The following is a 15,743-nucleotide window of genomic DNA, read 5'->3' as shown; positions in this document are numbered from 1 at the left end:
CTTATGTATAAACTCATTGTCTGACTAAAACTACACCTGCTCCATAAATACTACACCAGAATGGAAAATAGGTCACTATTGGAATTTCATTGTTTACTACTTCACCAGTTTTCATAGCATGTTTCTGAGCCCTAATATTTTTAGCAATTTCCTGCAGTAGATTCCTATCTGCTCTAGGTCTCATTTTTCATATTCTGAAAAAGCACAACAGCTCATGGTATTTAAAACAGATCTGAGCAAAGCGGACCACTTTATGGCATAAAACACAGCTTAAATAAATCTGTGCGGTGACAAAGACCGAGATAAACTGTCTAAAAGTAAAAACTTTACAGGGTCACAACTCCAAGGAAAAAGCCGAACTGTTAATCTATGATGACATCCATACACAGCCTATGCTGAAAGTATTGCTCATTATCAACACAAACAGAACCCGAATGTCCTCTTTAAAGATGAAAAAGCCAGAATGAAGCCACTAAATGTTTAAAACACTGCAATCGCACCTGTCAGCTACAGCTCTCTGGCGTACGGTTCCCGTAAAACTGTAAAACAAACCCTCAGGCTGACAAAAGAAGTTTCTTACAAGGCTTTATCCTATGTCTGTGTACTTACAGCGCCTGTCTGAAAGACATCTGTGATCCGGTCGGGAGCAGCTGGAATGTGTATATCTTGCTGACAATCATGCAGGTTTTTCCAGGTGATTCTGAAACAATGACATCATCCCTATCAGCACACACCTGTTTCCTCAGGAAGCTCCTCCCACCTCTCTGCCTTTAAAGGGACAGATAGGGTACCACAAAAAACCATGTGACAACTCATAAAGAACATTATCTGTTTGGACAGACTTGGTCATGTGAGCCGATGCCAAACAGTGTGTTTTAGACAAACATGACCTGACTCAGATAGCAAATATTACTTGAGACAGTTAACGGAGACAGAATATAGAGCCAGTCAGTCAAATAGAAAAAAGAATGACCATTAATATTATGTAATGTCTTGAGGTCTTGTTTTTTGTGTGTCATTGCCTATGCACCAGGATTAATTAAAAACAAAAAAAACAATGACAGACATTTTATATTAATCAGCTGACACTCTTAAACGACACAATATCTAAATAGATATTTTATAAACATTGGCTTGTATTGATGCTTATTAATATAAGCCTTTTAGTAGGCCCACATGTTTATATGATTAAACCCCTAAAATGTCACTTAAAATTAGCAACTGAAATGTCATTCATAGCCAGAAACATCAATGAATGCCATATGGGACATTTTTGGCTGTAATCCTCTTTGCCATAATAGAGTGGCGCTGTTGCATGGATGGACAATGAAAGGGCGTCTTGGTCTAATTTTATCACTAATTTGTCCTGAAAATCTGTTATTAAGAGATAAGCTTTTCTTAGAGATCTGCTAATTAGCCTACATCATTAAAACTTAAGTATTTAAACATTAAGAACCTGTCATCTACAATCTTAATCTGCCATTCACATTAAGACATTCAACAACCTTAACTCAAGATCTATCAGATGTCATTTGCATTAAAATAAAATAAAATAAAATAATGTAGGTACCACTAAATTTGCCCTTAATTGTGGCTTATTGGTGTGGGCATTTATCCATCGCAACAGGTGTGCTTATGCAAGATATCAAATTTATTTTCTATTAAGCCAATTTAAAAGCCATTTTCTGGACAAAATAACCTGAAAGAATGATGAATAAATACATACATTAGTAGAAACACCTTAGCAGCACATTGTAATTGAACAAAATTGAATAATGCACAAAACTGTCAAAACATGTATAAAGTAAAACTTTTAAACTTAAACTAAAAAATGTGAACAATATCCAGGAGAAAAGATAGTTTTATCCCTGGCAAATAAACACAAAACCAGCCACATATCAATAGTTATCCTCATGGCTGACCTGTTCACATTGTCACTATGCAACAAAAGTGTCCCCAATCAGAGGCTCGTTGGGGTTAGAGTGGTTGCGGGGGTTAAATTTGGATTGCTCAACTGCATCCGTCAATATGTGCACTGCGTCTCCTCGGGTGGTTGGTAGTACACACACAGCGCCAATGGCACAGAATACAGTAGCCATTCACAAATGTGCGCTGTGCTCCCATGGGAATTCTGGGGGAGGGTTAAAAATAGTCTGGTGTTTCAAATGGGTGCCTTTCTCAGAATTTCTTTCTCTCAGCATGTTTCCAAGCTTGAACCTGGCTGCTGAAGCGTCACTATTCTTTATCATCTATAAACACTGTGGCCTCAACCATGAAATTATTATGCCAGAGATAAGAATGTGGATATTGTCTTTTTTTTATTTAAAGCCTGTCTGGGTCAAAATTGTTTGGGTTATGCTGTTCTTTTCATATCAGAAAGAGATACCGTAGTTTTTAGCTAAGTAAAGTCTCCAGGAGGCTCTCATTTTTGGGTGGCTTAGGCATTCAGGGTGTGGACTTCCTTACAGCAACCCACAACTCCATGTCTTCATGGCTGTGTAGAAATTTCATGGTTTTCAAGGAATGCCCGTGACTCAAGCTTTTTCAATAATACACAGAGATATAAGCAGAAACAGATGGGAGGGAGAGAGAGAAAGAATAAGAGGGAGTGAAAAAATTTTTTAAAAAAAAATCCTATTCAATGACTCACAGACGCCTATTCGGAACAAGGTCAACCAGTGTTTGTAACAAATTGAGTCTTTTTTACCTGACATCATAATTGCCTAGTCAACATCGTAACGTCCCTTACCAGCATTACACCCTATAGGGGGGTCATGTCATGGTTTAAACACACTGTGTAATGACCCTGTATGTCAAATACACTGTCAGCTTCAATTAATGTTCGGTTCGGTGCCTCCAAATCCAATTATTTGTTTAAGCTACTGTGAATCTTTTCTATGGGAACAGCAAATAGTTCACATGCACCCCACAATGAGATATTAAATAAACCGGCCAGCAGATTAAAAAGTGCAGGGCCTCCCTTAATTACATTTGAGAGAGCCTGTGGAAGTCTCTTGTGTTCAGACACCAGTCTTTTAAGAGTAGCTAATGTGAAACAGGGTTTTATAACTGACCTAAACAAGTCATTTTAGGAAGCATTTACTAAATACAGTAATAATAGGAAATAAGTTTACAGGGAAAGCAATCAGCAGAAATGTAAACAGAAATGTTTACACTGACATTTATGGGAGGGTCATCCATTCTTTTCAGTAGTAATGTCTACTAAATGATTTTCCATGAAAACAATAGCAGCAATTTGGTATTAAACATAGTTTGTAACTTACAAATATATTTTACACAGCATGTAGAAATAGGTAACGTGTAAATACCACGAAGTACGTACTATGGCCGCAAAAAGTATTTCTTCACTGAAACCACACTTTAAAAAGACCTTGGAACTTTGATACAAAATACAATAAAATTTTTTTATAATAATAATAATAATAACGATGACTAAATACACTACCATTCAAAAGTTTGTGTCAGAACTTTTTTTTAAAGCAAAAACGCGTTAAATTGACCACCAAAAAGTAACATCTTAGATTTACAATATTACTTGTTCTACAGTATTTTTGATAAATGCAACCTTGGTGAGCATAAAGGCCTAAATATACTTCAAGCTAAATTTAACTGGTGTGACGTCATTTCGAACAAAATCAGGCAAAAAATTGTTTTTGTTTGGAGTTCGTTTTGGGAGTTCGAAACAGCTTGCCAAAGCGAACTTTCCGGAAAGATTTGATTCGGCATGTAAACACCTTTGAATTTGTCAGTGGTGCTTATGTAATAGGAAGGTGTGCTCTATGGCCGCGAGTAAAAACGTGAACACACTGAAGAGATGCTTTGTAGTAGAAAAGTTGTAATTCTAGCTAATGGAGCCACTGACACTTTTTTTTGTTATAGAAAGGAAAGTGCGCAGCACATATCTAAAAGCCACTCTCAGCAGTGTGGGCAGCGTCAGGATGTTCGCTAACAGCACGTACCACTGGTCACGTGTTTCGGACTTTGTTTTACCCCTAAGTGAAAAAAAAATATTACCATTGAACAATTAATAAGTTCAATTCATTAAGTCAGAGTTCACTCACTCTTCGTGCGGAACTCGACTTGTGTACAGCCGTTACCGGAAACCAGTGATTATTGTTTAGAAATATGCATATTTCTCTTACAAAAACGAATTGCTTCGCTTCAGGACGCCTTTATTAACCCCCTGGTGCCGTATGGATTACTTTTATGATGGAAGGAAGCGCTTTTTATGAGCTTCAAAAAAGGGAGGCTACTATTCTCTCTCATTATAAAGCTGGGAAGAGCCAGAATATACCTACAATTGTGTTTGGCTGAAAGAAGAAAGTTATATACACCTAGGATAGCTTGAGGGTGAGTAAATTATGGATAATTTTCATTTTTGGGTAAACTAACCCTTTAAGTGTTGCCTAACTATTCAAATTTGCTCCGTGCCTTTTTTACAGAAAGAACTTTGCAAGTTTGAAGTTTTTTAAAAGACCAAATGTAAAGTGAGACCAAGAGGCTTGTGGCTTCAGAGACTGTTACATAATGACTGATCCAGACTGCCACACAGCTTACATGTGAGAGAAGGCCCTCACTATCAGCTACAGGCCAGCAGACAGAATTTAATGAGAAACAGGCAGGTGCGTGTGAGCAGCACTCGAAAGACAGCTGGACCACTGAAAGCATTCATCTTTCTCCATTTCTCTCTCTAAAAGCATTTCAACAAACAATTAATAAAGAATAAGAAACAAAAGGGCAATAGGGACAAAAACTAGAAAACACAGAGTAGAGCTGTACGATTCTGGATAAATTGAGTATCACAATTTTTTGTTTCAAACAGAGATCACGATTCTCCCACGATTCTGAACAGACAACTACATACAATAAAATGTCATTTACTAGAGGTTCTGACATAACGTTAATTTCTGCAGTCCATTTAAAAATATTTAATTATTCAGATTTTTTTTTTTAATTGGTTTGAGTGAATGATTCAATGACAAAAACATTTTTTAAGTCACTTGTCGCCCCCTAGTGGCATAGCAATGTAATCGAAACAATCGTTATTTGAGAAGCCAAGTTAATTTCAAAAGGTGATTTGCTCTATTTTGATCACTACGTTAAACATCAGTGTTTATATCCGAACTATAAACTTTTAACCCCTCTGAGATCATTTTAATATTTGTAACACAATATCGATACTGTATGGTTGAAACACTGTTTGTGAAGCGGTTTTATACATACTAAACATGATAACTGTTCTCTCTGGGTCAGCGGCAAAGCCAACCACAGCTTTGAATGTTCTGGTATGATATAGTAAAAGGTTTATATAGGCACAGGTGAATCGTTGTCACGTAGGAATAAGATTGAGTGGGTGTTTGACATACAGTAGTGATCTTTTAACAATTAATCATGAAGCTCTAACACAGGGCCATTTCCTAAAATGACGAAGACACAGTGGCCCCAAAACATATTTGGACAGTTAGGCTGCACTTGTTAGTTTGATATTTTATTATCAATGCAATAAAATGTATTTTTAATTTTTAAGTGTATAAATACTTTTTAGGGCAACTGTCCATTAGAAAATGACCAGAGCTGTTATATAGACAGACTTGTATCACTGTGAAATAAGTGACTCTGCTGTCTGTCATATGCATTTCCTGCAAAAAAAAAAAAAAAAAAATCTGCACTATTCTTGTTGAATAAGAGTTTTGTTCCTTTAATAAATCACAACTGTATATGCGACTAACTTATTGGCAATTACCCAACCTGTTTTAGATTTTATAAAAATGTATGCAAGTTTGTTTCTGTTATGATATTGTGTAATATTGACTGGCAATAACAGTCCAAATGTGCATGATTATTTATACTGACTGACTGCTGTGAGACTTGCAAACTGAAAAGCAATAAAGCAATGTGGAATGCCAGCAGCAGTGTCAATCTCATTAAAATATCTTCACTGTCCATGATAAGTTTTACTGGGCTTTAGACTGTTCAAAAAATATTAGTTGTATTACCATAAAACCCTCAAAGTGCAAATAAAGTAAGCAGTTACAGACATAAAATAAAATGTTTCTACATTTCATTAAAAAAACACAATGAGAATTCTCCATTGGGCTGCATGCAAGACCTGTGACTTCTTATCTACTCTAGAGAATATTGGCACCTAAATGGGACTGCAATTTTCATAATTTCACAAAATAAAGTGTATAAGCCTGTAATCACAAATGACTGCGATTAGTTGATCATGACCAATGCTGATGAAAGCAACAGGAAAAAACATGACGGCATCATTCTGAGTGCATCCAATGACAAGAATTATCACTGCCACTTTATAAGTATATAAAATATTATAAAAGTACATGAAATAGTAGAATTCTCATTATGCATTTCTATGTCAATATGTTGGTAAATTCCATTCAGCATTAATGGACTGCTGCTTATTTGCGTCTCCTTTGCGGAGAGTGAATATATACCATCACCGAGAGAGGAGTGCATGTGAGCTGAGAGTCCATATCTGCAACCAGACTCAACTTGGGGCTTGATGATGCAGGAGAACTGCTCTCACAAGAAAAAGACCTTGGCTAATATCAAATGAAGACAAGAGTTTTCATTTACACATGAATGTCCCCCACTCAGTTCAAAAGTTCCTCTACCTTGAGAAGTTTAATAAAAGTTACCCTCAAGCGCTTTTCTGTCCCTTCCTGTCATAAGCCCTTAAAAGCATGTTGTGAAATTTACAGGAATCCCATACACCCCCAACCAATTAGCCAGACTGAAAGCTGAATACACGGGAGCGTAGGCCCTCGAGGTGTGACCATCAGTATGTTAATTTATTCATTTCTAAACTTTACATAACAATTAGTAGCCTTCTTTCGCATGCATGCCAGGGCTCTTATTTACTTTTCACAGAGAGATGGCTAAAGAAAGGGGTGATGAGAGAACATAAATGGAAGCTTCGGATGGAGGGGTGTCTGTTTTGATCACTCCTCTTCCCTGTATTAAGAGAGACACCGCCCCCTTATTTATGTGTTTATGTAACATGTCATGATGAAAACTGATTTTTGTGCACATCATTGATCCAACTCATTAAACTTCAGCCATTTTGTGATGAATGCAATTATGATTTTATGATGTTGTCATTTCCCCTGAACAGTAGGTGACAGGAATACATGGACCTGTCTCTGAACAGTTAAAAAAAAAAAAGTAAGAAAAATGAACCAAGATAGATAGATATCATTTTCAGCACACCTGAATGACCTACACATCTCAGTCTCTCGCTTCTCACCTGCACAGCCTCTGAAACACCACCAGATGACATTGGCGTCTAGAGGACAATCAAGTGTATTGAAAAGATGAGAAACCGCTACGTCACTGAAAATGGTGTGAAGCATGTGGTCTTTTTGTGCTTGTAAGTTAAAACGCACGAGACGGTGTCAGAAATAAATCACCTAAAATATATAGGCTACAATATCAATTTTCCCTATGATGTAGGCTGCATTACATCGACATAACAAATATAAAATGTGAAAATGCATGCATGATTTGCCATATATGATAGAATTGATGCATGCATCGACACGATCGAGGCTCAACCATGTGGTTATTCTACTACGTGGCGAACTTCTAGATGCGCTCGTTGTGTCCGCCACAACGCACAGTGTGCACAGCTTCGTCAGCACATTACAGCATGTGAGATGTCGTGTCTCTCCTTCGCACTATGCCTGTGTTAACAAAACAACCCTCCCGGAGAAGCATATAGCATAAAAAGAAAACGCTCGTTTGAAATACGCCGTACTGCGTAAATTATTAAACCCATCTTTTCTGACAGTGATGCATCCCTATGTTTGTTTACTAGATCAGCACATGCCTGTGGGAGAGCAGCTACGTCTTAACTTCCCAACTCAGAGTGCAAAACGTCTTCTCTGCCCTCTTTTCATGTCGGAAGAACCGAGATGACTTGCTTCGATAGAATGGTGAAAGGTGGTTTCCTTACCTTGCAGTGTGCATCCTCCCCCTAGATTGTCGGTTGGGCAAAATCTGTTATTTTCTGCCGCTAAACCTTAAACATCCCTCAGCGTCACTGTGTGCTGCAGCCAAGGCAACCAAACTCTCGCGATGTTTGGCGTCTCAGGTGTCGACGGAGTGCGACAAGGAGACTGGGCTGTTGGATGGGATGGTTGGAGCCGAGGCTCTGTAAATACAGGGGTTCATAAGTAGAAAGGGGGATCGAAACATTTTGAACGTTTTCCTTAACGATTCTTTTACTAGGCTACTTTAGAAATATTTCCAAAAAGAAATGCTGGTCCCACTACATTTAGCCTACCTCACTCAGCAGCAGTCTGATCCTTTGCCAAACTGTAAAATCATGGACAGATTCACAGATATAACAGATCAGACAAAAAATGCAATTATTAATGTTTGCAGACTTTTGAAAAATACTTTTTACAGACTTTGAATGGCCCAGAAATATGGAAGCTTATGGGTAGCGATATTCAATTTGAAATGTAATATGAAAAATGGCAATGCAACATGTAAAATGGCAATGTATTTCGTATTTGAATTTTCATTTTAAGAACCAAATGTGCAACATTTGGAGCAAAATGATAATTCAAATTCAATAAAATAATTTACATTTTCTATTTCCTACACTAGTTTTAACATATCATTTAAACACATTTTTTAATTAGCAATTGACCATAAATTGCCTAACTATATATTAAAAATAGGCCTAGGCCTACTTAAACAAAAATGTTGACATATTTCATTCAAATTCGTAATATTTCATTATAATACAGTGTAGACCAAACATTTCTTGGTTTGTTTCGAGATAAGATGACATAAAAACTAAACAATAGGATAGATTTGTGAATCAGATTAATTCAGTTAATGCTCCAACTGATTAATTTATTGAATTTTTATTATTTTATATATTTATTTTAATAGAAATAACTGATGGGTCATTTGTTCAATTGAACACTGGTTGTGTCGCACGTTTTTCATTCACTAAAAGAACCGCCTCATAAGAGTCATTGTGAAAGTCCTAATGAAATATTGCACGGATGTGTGCAGTATTAGTGACATAAAACATTTTTATAAGATGTTTTATGAGACCACAAAAGGTACAGTATATTCACAAAAGACTGCAACAAAAATATAAGCAATTAATCATTTATTAAAGAATGGGCATGTAGTAGTGTGAATACAGCAGTTTGGAGTTTTTTATTTTATCACCCCTTGTTAAGTATTTGCATGAATGTTCGGATTTAATTAGTACATTGATGTGCATAATGTGCTAACATTTCATATTACTTGTTATAATAGTAATTTACCATAGCAAGAACAACAATACTGTTTAAAGTGTTCCCCAGCTTAATTATAATCATAAGTACATGATTTTCATGACTATAATCAGTACTTACTCATGTTAATTACATTATAATGAATGGTAATGTGTGATGATATGTAATTTAAAGGGCGGTTCCAGATTATGCAGTCAAAACTGTTTACCTTTATCTAAATTACAGGAAAAACAGCAGTGTGTGCCAAGCAGTTCATCACTGATAGTGCTAACCGGACATTGTTGCCCAAGGCACGTTATTCTCATTTGTTCACTTCTAAAGTGCAACATGCAGACAAAATATCAAGCGAATCAAAACATTCTCCACCTGACACCTTCATTTAAATTGATATAATCCCTGCATTCAATTCCTCCAAAAATACATACATATTTCTTCGCTTAAAGCTCACATTCAGATGCAGATTTAGAATCAAAGTTAAAAGTACAAGTAGAGACTGTTTGCCATTCACATTTTAAACGTCTTCCTGATGGATCTACAGTTTGTTGCATTGTGACTATGTGTGCATAGGTGTGCTTTTGGTTATTATAGTGCAGGGAAATAAGGACAGGCATAAATTAGGTTTGTTTAGGGTCGTAGGTTCACAGGTCGTCAGTCTCCCCATCAAATGGTATAGTATCCAACTCCATGTGAATGCTGCCTGGTTCAGCGCTACCCCCCCAACCAATGGGTGTGCGGTTAAAGGAGGGTCGTGAGCCGATATCATGCTGGTACACCACTGCAGTTTCAGGCTCCTCAACAGCCACCTCGATGTCTGGCAGCTGGAAGGTCATCAGCTGAGAGGCCTTCTCAAAGCCTCCATAGGGCATAGCACTCCTAGACAGATTGAGAGATAGTAATTAAAGGCAAAAAAAGAGACCATATGACCGAAAAGCACAATTGGAAGTGAAGAAATGCAACGGCACCTGTTGAAGCTCTTATATTTGCTCAGCTCCTTATAAGAATAGGGTCCTGGCATTTGAGCCTTCATTGTGGCTAGAAGGTCTTCATTGCCCTTCATAGCCCGTTCCCAAGGCGAAACGTATGTCCTCCCATATGCATCCCTCTTTTTAGCCTTTTCCAGAGCACTTTCCTCACCTATATAGAAATAAATCATAAACTGATTGAAAGTGATCGATCAAGTCACATAAGTAAAAGTGTTCCATTAGTTAAAAGGATAGTTTGCCCAAAATGTTCAATTCTCCCTTCCATCAATTACTCCTTTCGTGTCGTTCCAAAACTCTATGACTGGATTTGTCCATTCAGTGAAAGTCAATGGGGTCCAAAATAACACTAGACCCCATTGACTTCCAATCTATAGACAAAAAACAAATGAAACCTTTACATAGTCAACTTTTTTTTCTGTTCCACAGAAGAAGTGAAACAGGTTTGTAAAAGCATGCGGGTGAGTAATTAATGACAGAATTTTCATTTTTGGGTGAACTGTCTCTTTAACAACAGTGTTATTTTAGTATTATTTATATACTATTATAGTTTTTATTCAAATTGTTAAATAATTTTTCATTTTAGTTTATGTGCTTTTATCATTTTGATTAGTTTTTGTTCTTTTTAAATTTGACTTTGTATGTTTATTTATTTATTTTTAGTTCAGTTTTAGTTCAGTTTCAGTTTTCATTTCAAGTTAGTAATTTATTTTAGAGCTTCAAATTTCAGCTTATTTTAGTTAGTTCCAAGGCAAGATCTGTAATTTTCTTTCAGTTTAAGTTTCTCATCTAATATATATTTTATTTTATTTCAGCTTCATTTCAATTAAGATTTAAAAAAAATAATAATAATTATTGTTTTAATTAACGAGAATAATTCTGTTTAACACAAGTTTCATTGTGAGTCTCCATGGCAGTTTCTAGTGTGGGTGAACAGGCTAGTGTATAAAGGTCTCCATCTGGGTTCCTACTCACTCTGTGAGGCATCTCCTGACACACCATCCTTCCCTCCTGCTCCTCCTGCTCCTCCTGCCACTCCGGCACCTCCCGCTCCTCCAGCGAGCCCACCTGCTAGCAGCCCACCCCCTGCTCCCTTGCTATAGCTTCCGGGTTTGGGAGGAGGCACTGGTGCTTGGCCGGTCCCACCAGCCTGACCAGCCATCTGTCTACCAATCAGGCGGCCGCCAACATCCATCATCATCTGACCCCCCAGGCTGGGCACGAACTTCTGGAGGTTATCCTTTACACCGAGTAACATGGTAATTAGTGGAAGAATCTCCAAATCAGCAATTTAAATAAGAAATAAGAACATGACAAGAATGAAGAATCAGAGATGAATGTAGAACGTTGACTTACAGAAGATCTGTTATTTAGGAATAATGACAGGCATAAATTAGGAATAATATACACAGATGTTCAGAGCTCTCCGCCTTACCATGGACTCACTGCTGAAGAGGTCGGGGTTGTTCTCATAGATGAACTTCTCCACACGAATCTGCCTCATCCTGAACATCTTGGAGCCTTTGTTCTTCAGAAGGGATAGCTCCTCCAGCATGACGTCCTTGGGGACCCTGATTTTCTTCCCCAAGTCAAACTCTGAGGCCTCAGGCTCCGATTCATACTCTATTAAAAAAAGGCGTTATTTGCTAAATATTTTATGTTTATAAATCATGTAATGAAAAAAGTCTGGTCAAAGTCTTTTATAAAATACACTCTAATAGAAGAAAAGGTTCTATATAGAACCTTAGAGAGTGTATGAATGCTTGAATCTGACTGGTTGATGAACGTTCTAAGGTGTGCAATTATTTTCAGGAAAAAAATATATATAATAGTGCTGTCAAATCGAATGTGTGTATAATATATACACACATACAGTATATATAAATATATGTGTGCGTATATATACAGTATATATACAGTATGCACACACACACAGACATATATATATATTTATTATATAGGCCTATATATATAAATATACTCACACATATATTATGTAAACAAAAGCTTATGTTAGATGCGATAAATCGTGATTAATTGATTTGACACACACACACACACACACACACACACACACACACACTCTGTCTATCTGTGCACATGCCTGGCAGCGTGATCAATTTTATCTATTGGTAAACTTGTATTTTAACTGTGCATGAAATTATTATGATGAGACTATGCTTGAAAAGAAGGTCCTGGATTCTCTAATATCAAGTGTCGTCATATTTATACAGATATGTCTATTTTTCTGCATTGTAATCATAAAAAGAACTAGGTAAACATTAGTCATCCTACCACGCACTGTTTGTGCTGGGAAATCACCCACAGTTCCTTGGAAATGTTCATGACTGTTAATATAAACAATACATTTATTTGAAATTGATCAAGTCTTTTTCTGCATTATCTAACATCCCTCATAGCTTTAACAAGGAATAAGTGTTTCCTCACATCAAAATAATGTTGCCTAAGGAAAAAACAAACATGTACCAGGATCACAAGAGTCTCTCGACAGTCTTCACACTTCATTGGCTAAATTTTCCATTCTTTCACAACAATCATTTTTCACTCACGTTCAAAGCGTGAAAAAGAACATGTCGATTTCATTTCATTTCCGCTGGAGACACTTATGTAATGTTCTTTCAGTGGAGTATGTGTCCCATGATTATAATGATGAGGGGGAGGAAGAGGTGCTCTGGTAATAATCAGAAACACAGCTGACATTTCAGCTATGAAATCTACAAGATACATGTTGTCGCTGACATATTTCTCCTCATTAAAACATATTAAATCCAGACGCATGAAACCTTAGTGACAGGCCCTGAAATTAAGATGATGTTCCCAATAAACAGTTTCAAAGTGACACCTCATAAGACAGGCTGTCTACGCAGACGATTGAGCAGGTTGTGTACTGTCTGCATAATGGCATGGTCATAATCTAATCTCTTTAATGACATCTTTCAAAGAAGACACATTCACACCTGTCAGGAAGGCTAAACAAACACACTCTTTAATTATATGAAGCACAAAAGATGGGAAGAAAAAACAACAACAGTTATTTAGTCTTAGAACCCATCAATTGTGGGTGTCTCACCGTCTTGGGTTATGTGTGACAGGTCAGTGATGATCTTGGAAAGCTTTTTCCTCTTGTTGGGTGGGGCTGGTGTTCCTGACAGAGGCATGATTCCAGACTGGGAAAACAGAGATCAGAGTGGATTTGACCATATACTAAAACGCATCCTTGTCTTGTCTATTTGCAGTAGTTATTGATTGATGAACAGGTATTGTTTTTGTGTTGTAAGCAAACTCTGCAGATGACACGGTTAGTCCCTGAGGAATAATGGGGAAGAACAGACATATCAATATCAATGACCTCACATTCCTCATATTGTAAGGACAAGTAGATATCTGTAGATGCTTGTACTGTATAACAGTGTTTGGTTTGTTTGGGGTGGTATTTTCAGACACTGTTTCCAGACACAATTGATATGAGATTTACAGAAAAGCAAACTCTCTATTCATAACAGAAAATACATATGGTTTATGTGGTTGGATCATTATGTTCCTACTTACTAAAACTGTCAATGTATTGACAGGTGCTTCTTCATTGTTTCCTTTTCAATACATTTTCCCCCCCAAATAAAACAAAAATTAAAAATATTGTTAACTGATCAAGTGTTTCCTCAATTTCACTTTCCATTCTGTTAATCCTTTATACAATTCCTTACAAAATCTAATTCCGTAATGACGTCCTCCTCCAGGAGGTGACAGCATTTTTAGTGGAGCATCAACAATACAAATATGAAGTACCTGATTAATACATTAATACATGAATTATGTAATTTTGTGCTATTAATTGGTTTGTCTCACTTAAAAGCACTGCATCCAAATTTCAGAAATCAGTATGATAAATGTACTGTATGTATGTGTTATATGATATCTGTATCTAGTTCACAGATCTGAATCAAACAAATTTAGCTCTTTATTTCAATATGTTCCGTTATTTTCATGCCATATAAAATAAAGTTATAATTAATCAAGTTTAACCTAATTTTCTACTTTCAAAGTCTGAGCATGCAAGTCCATTAGTAAAGTGCAGTTTGGGCCTATTTTTAATTTTCATTTCATCGGCTTACACATAGTATATCTGTTATTTTTTCAAGGCTCTGTTAATGGCAAACACTGCATCGACTTGACTGTAACTCAATACAGTATGGCTATTTTTGAAGCGAGACCTATTTTAGTGACGAGTCGTGGCATTGGATTTATTTATTTATTTTGTTAGGTACTCTGAATTTGTAACAAACATACACACATAAACACACCTACACGATGACTTATCGCATTGTAGAAATTGGAAATCTCCCTCAAACTGAATCGACACCACGGATTGATGTGTGGTGTGACGAGGGGGGCGCACTGACCCACCCTGTAAAATAATCACGAGCTGGGGTCCACTAGGCTTAAGTTCCCTAGCTGGACAGTATGCTTTGCATTCCATATAAAATCGTCAGCCAGGTTGGGTGGGAGTGTTCAGCACATTCCCACTTTCTGGCAACAAAAAGGCACAGGGAAAATGGAGCATTCAAGCTGGATTATTCCAATCAATGCAAATTTACAATGAGAAAATGCTGTCAGTGCTTGCAAACTCTGAGTGGGTATCACACCAGCAAAAGGAGTTATTGCTGGTCATGTTTTCATCGCCGTCATGCAGCTGTTAGTTGAACAGTGTGTTCGGTTAGTTAAGTGACCGAAAAAAAATCACATAATCCACTTACCAAGGCTCTAGACTGCTTACAAGACGTGGTCTCAAAGGTACAGTGAAAATGTGGCTAAGAAGTTTGGTACCTTTGACCTGTGTGGCTGGACCAAGAACCCAAGGCGTGCAAAATCCACTCGGGATTTGGATGGCAGATCTTCATGGGGGGAGGGAGAGTCCGGGTAAGAAGGGGGAGTGAGGGGTAAGGGGGCCCAATTGGTCTGCACAGCACTTTGCTGATGGGAATATCAAGAGACTAATATCTGTCTTGCAGATGCTTCATTGGCTAAATATAGAGAGAAGGAGAGAGACCGGGTGATTGCACATAGTTATCAAATAGCTTCAAGAGGCAAAAGTGCTGTGGTAGATTTGCACTTTTTCTTCTTCGGTTAGTCACCTTCCACTTGTGAGAGGATTTGCACTTTTTAAATCCAGCAGCGGGCCCCCTAACTATGCTAAATGTATTTTTATGATAATGATTTAAGCACTCAGAGGGGTCAACTAACTTTAGTCCAATATAACATGGTTCTAAATAGTTGTAGTGTGAATGAGACAATTAGTGGTGAAATTCACAAATTTGCAATCTCACAAGTTTGACATAACGGCCTGGGTTGAAATAGAACCTTTAAGGTGTGTGTGTGTGTGTGTGTGTGTGTGTGTGTGTGTGTGTATACTCTCTCTCTCTCACTCTCACTCACTCGCTCT

At 37.2% G+C, this 15,743-nt stretch overlaps 2 protein-coding genes across 2 annotated transcripts in view; both read right to left on the bottom strand.

The window, feature by feature from the left end:
- Nucleotides 1–8,101, bottom strand: part of usp54a (ubiquitin specific peptidase 54a) — a 49,999-nt gene extending 41,898 nt beyond the window's left edge. Inside the window, exon 1 of the mRNA XM_084390579.1 lies at nucleotides 7,997–8,101. The gene's annotated coding sequence lies outside the window, so the exon portion shown is untranslated. The remainder of the gene's footprint in view (nucleotides 1–7,996) is intronic.
- Nucleotides 8,102–9,157: 1,056 nt separating this feature from the next.
- Nucleotides 9,158–15,171, bottom strand: myoz1a (myozenin 1a). The gene is made up of 6 exons (XM_084391546.1): nucleotides 15,058–15,171; nucleotides 13,374–13,470; nucleotides 11,718–11,905; nucleotides 11,258–11,522; nucleotides 10,265–10,436; nucleotides 9,158–10,175 (listed from the first exon to the last, which is right to left on the bottom strand). Exons 2-6 carry the CDS (start codon nucleotides 13,459–13,461, stop codon nucleotides 9,941–9,943), a joined length of 948 nt encoding a protein of 315 aa, XP_084247672.1. The 5' UTR covers nucleotides 13,462–13,470; nucleotides 15,058–15,171; the 3' UTR covers nucleotides 9,158–9,940.
- Nucleotides 15,172–15,743: the final 572 nt, after the last annotated feature.

The sequence above is a fragment of the Rutilus rutilus genome (genome assembly GCF_951802725.1).
Source record: "Rutilus rutilus genome assembly, chromosome: 20".
NCBI classification, from domain to species: domain Eukaryota; kingdom Metazoa; phylum Chordata; class Actinopteri; order Cypriniformes; family Leuciscidae; genus Rutilus; species Rutilus rutilus.
Note: the sequence above shows the minus strand (reverse complement) of the source record. Positions and strands in the feature narration are given on the sequence as shown.

Coding starts and splice junctions, on each gene's coding strand:
- myoz1a (XM_084391546.1), bottom strand. CDS start 13,461: ATGCCTCTGTCAGGAACACCAGCCCCACCCAACAAGAGGAAAAAGCTT. Junction 11,523..11,717: donor TCTTCAGCAGTGAGTCCATG/GTAAGGCGGAGA, acceptor CTCGGTGTAAAG/GATAACCTCCAGAAGTTCGT. Junction 10,437..11,257: donor GTCAGGAGATGCCTCACAGA/GTGAGTAGGAAC, acceptor ATTTCTATATAG/GTGAGGAAAGTGCTCTGGAA.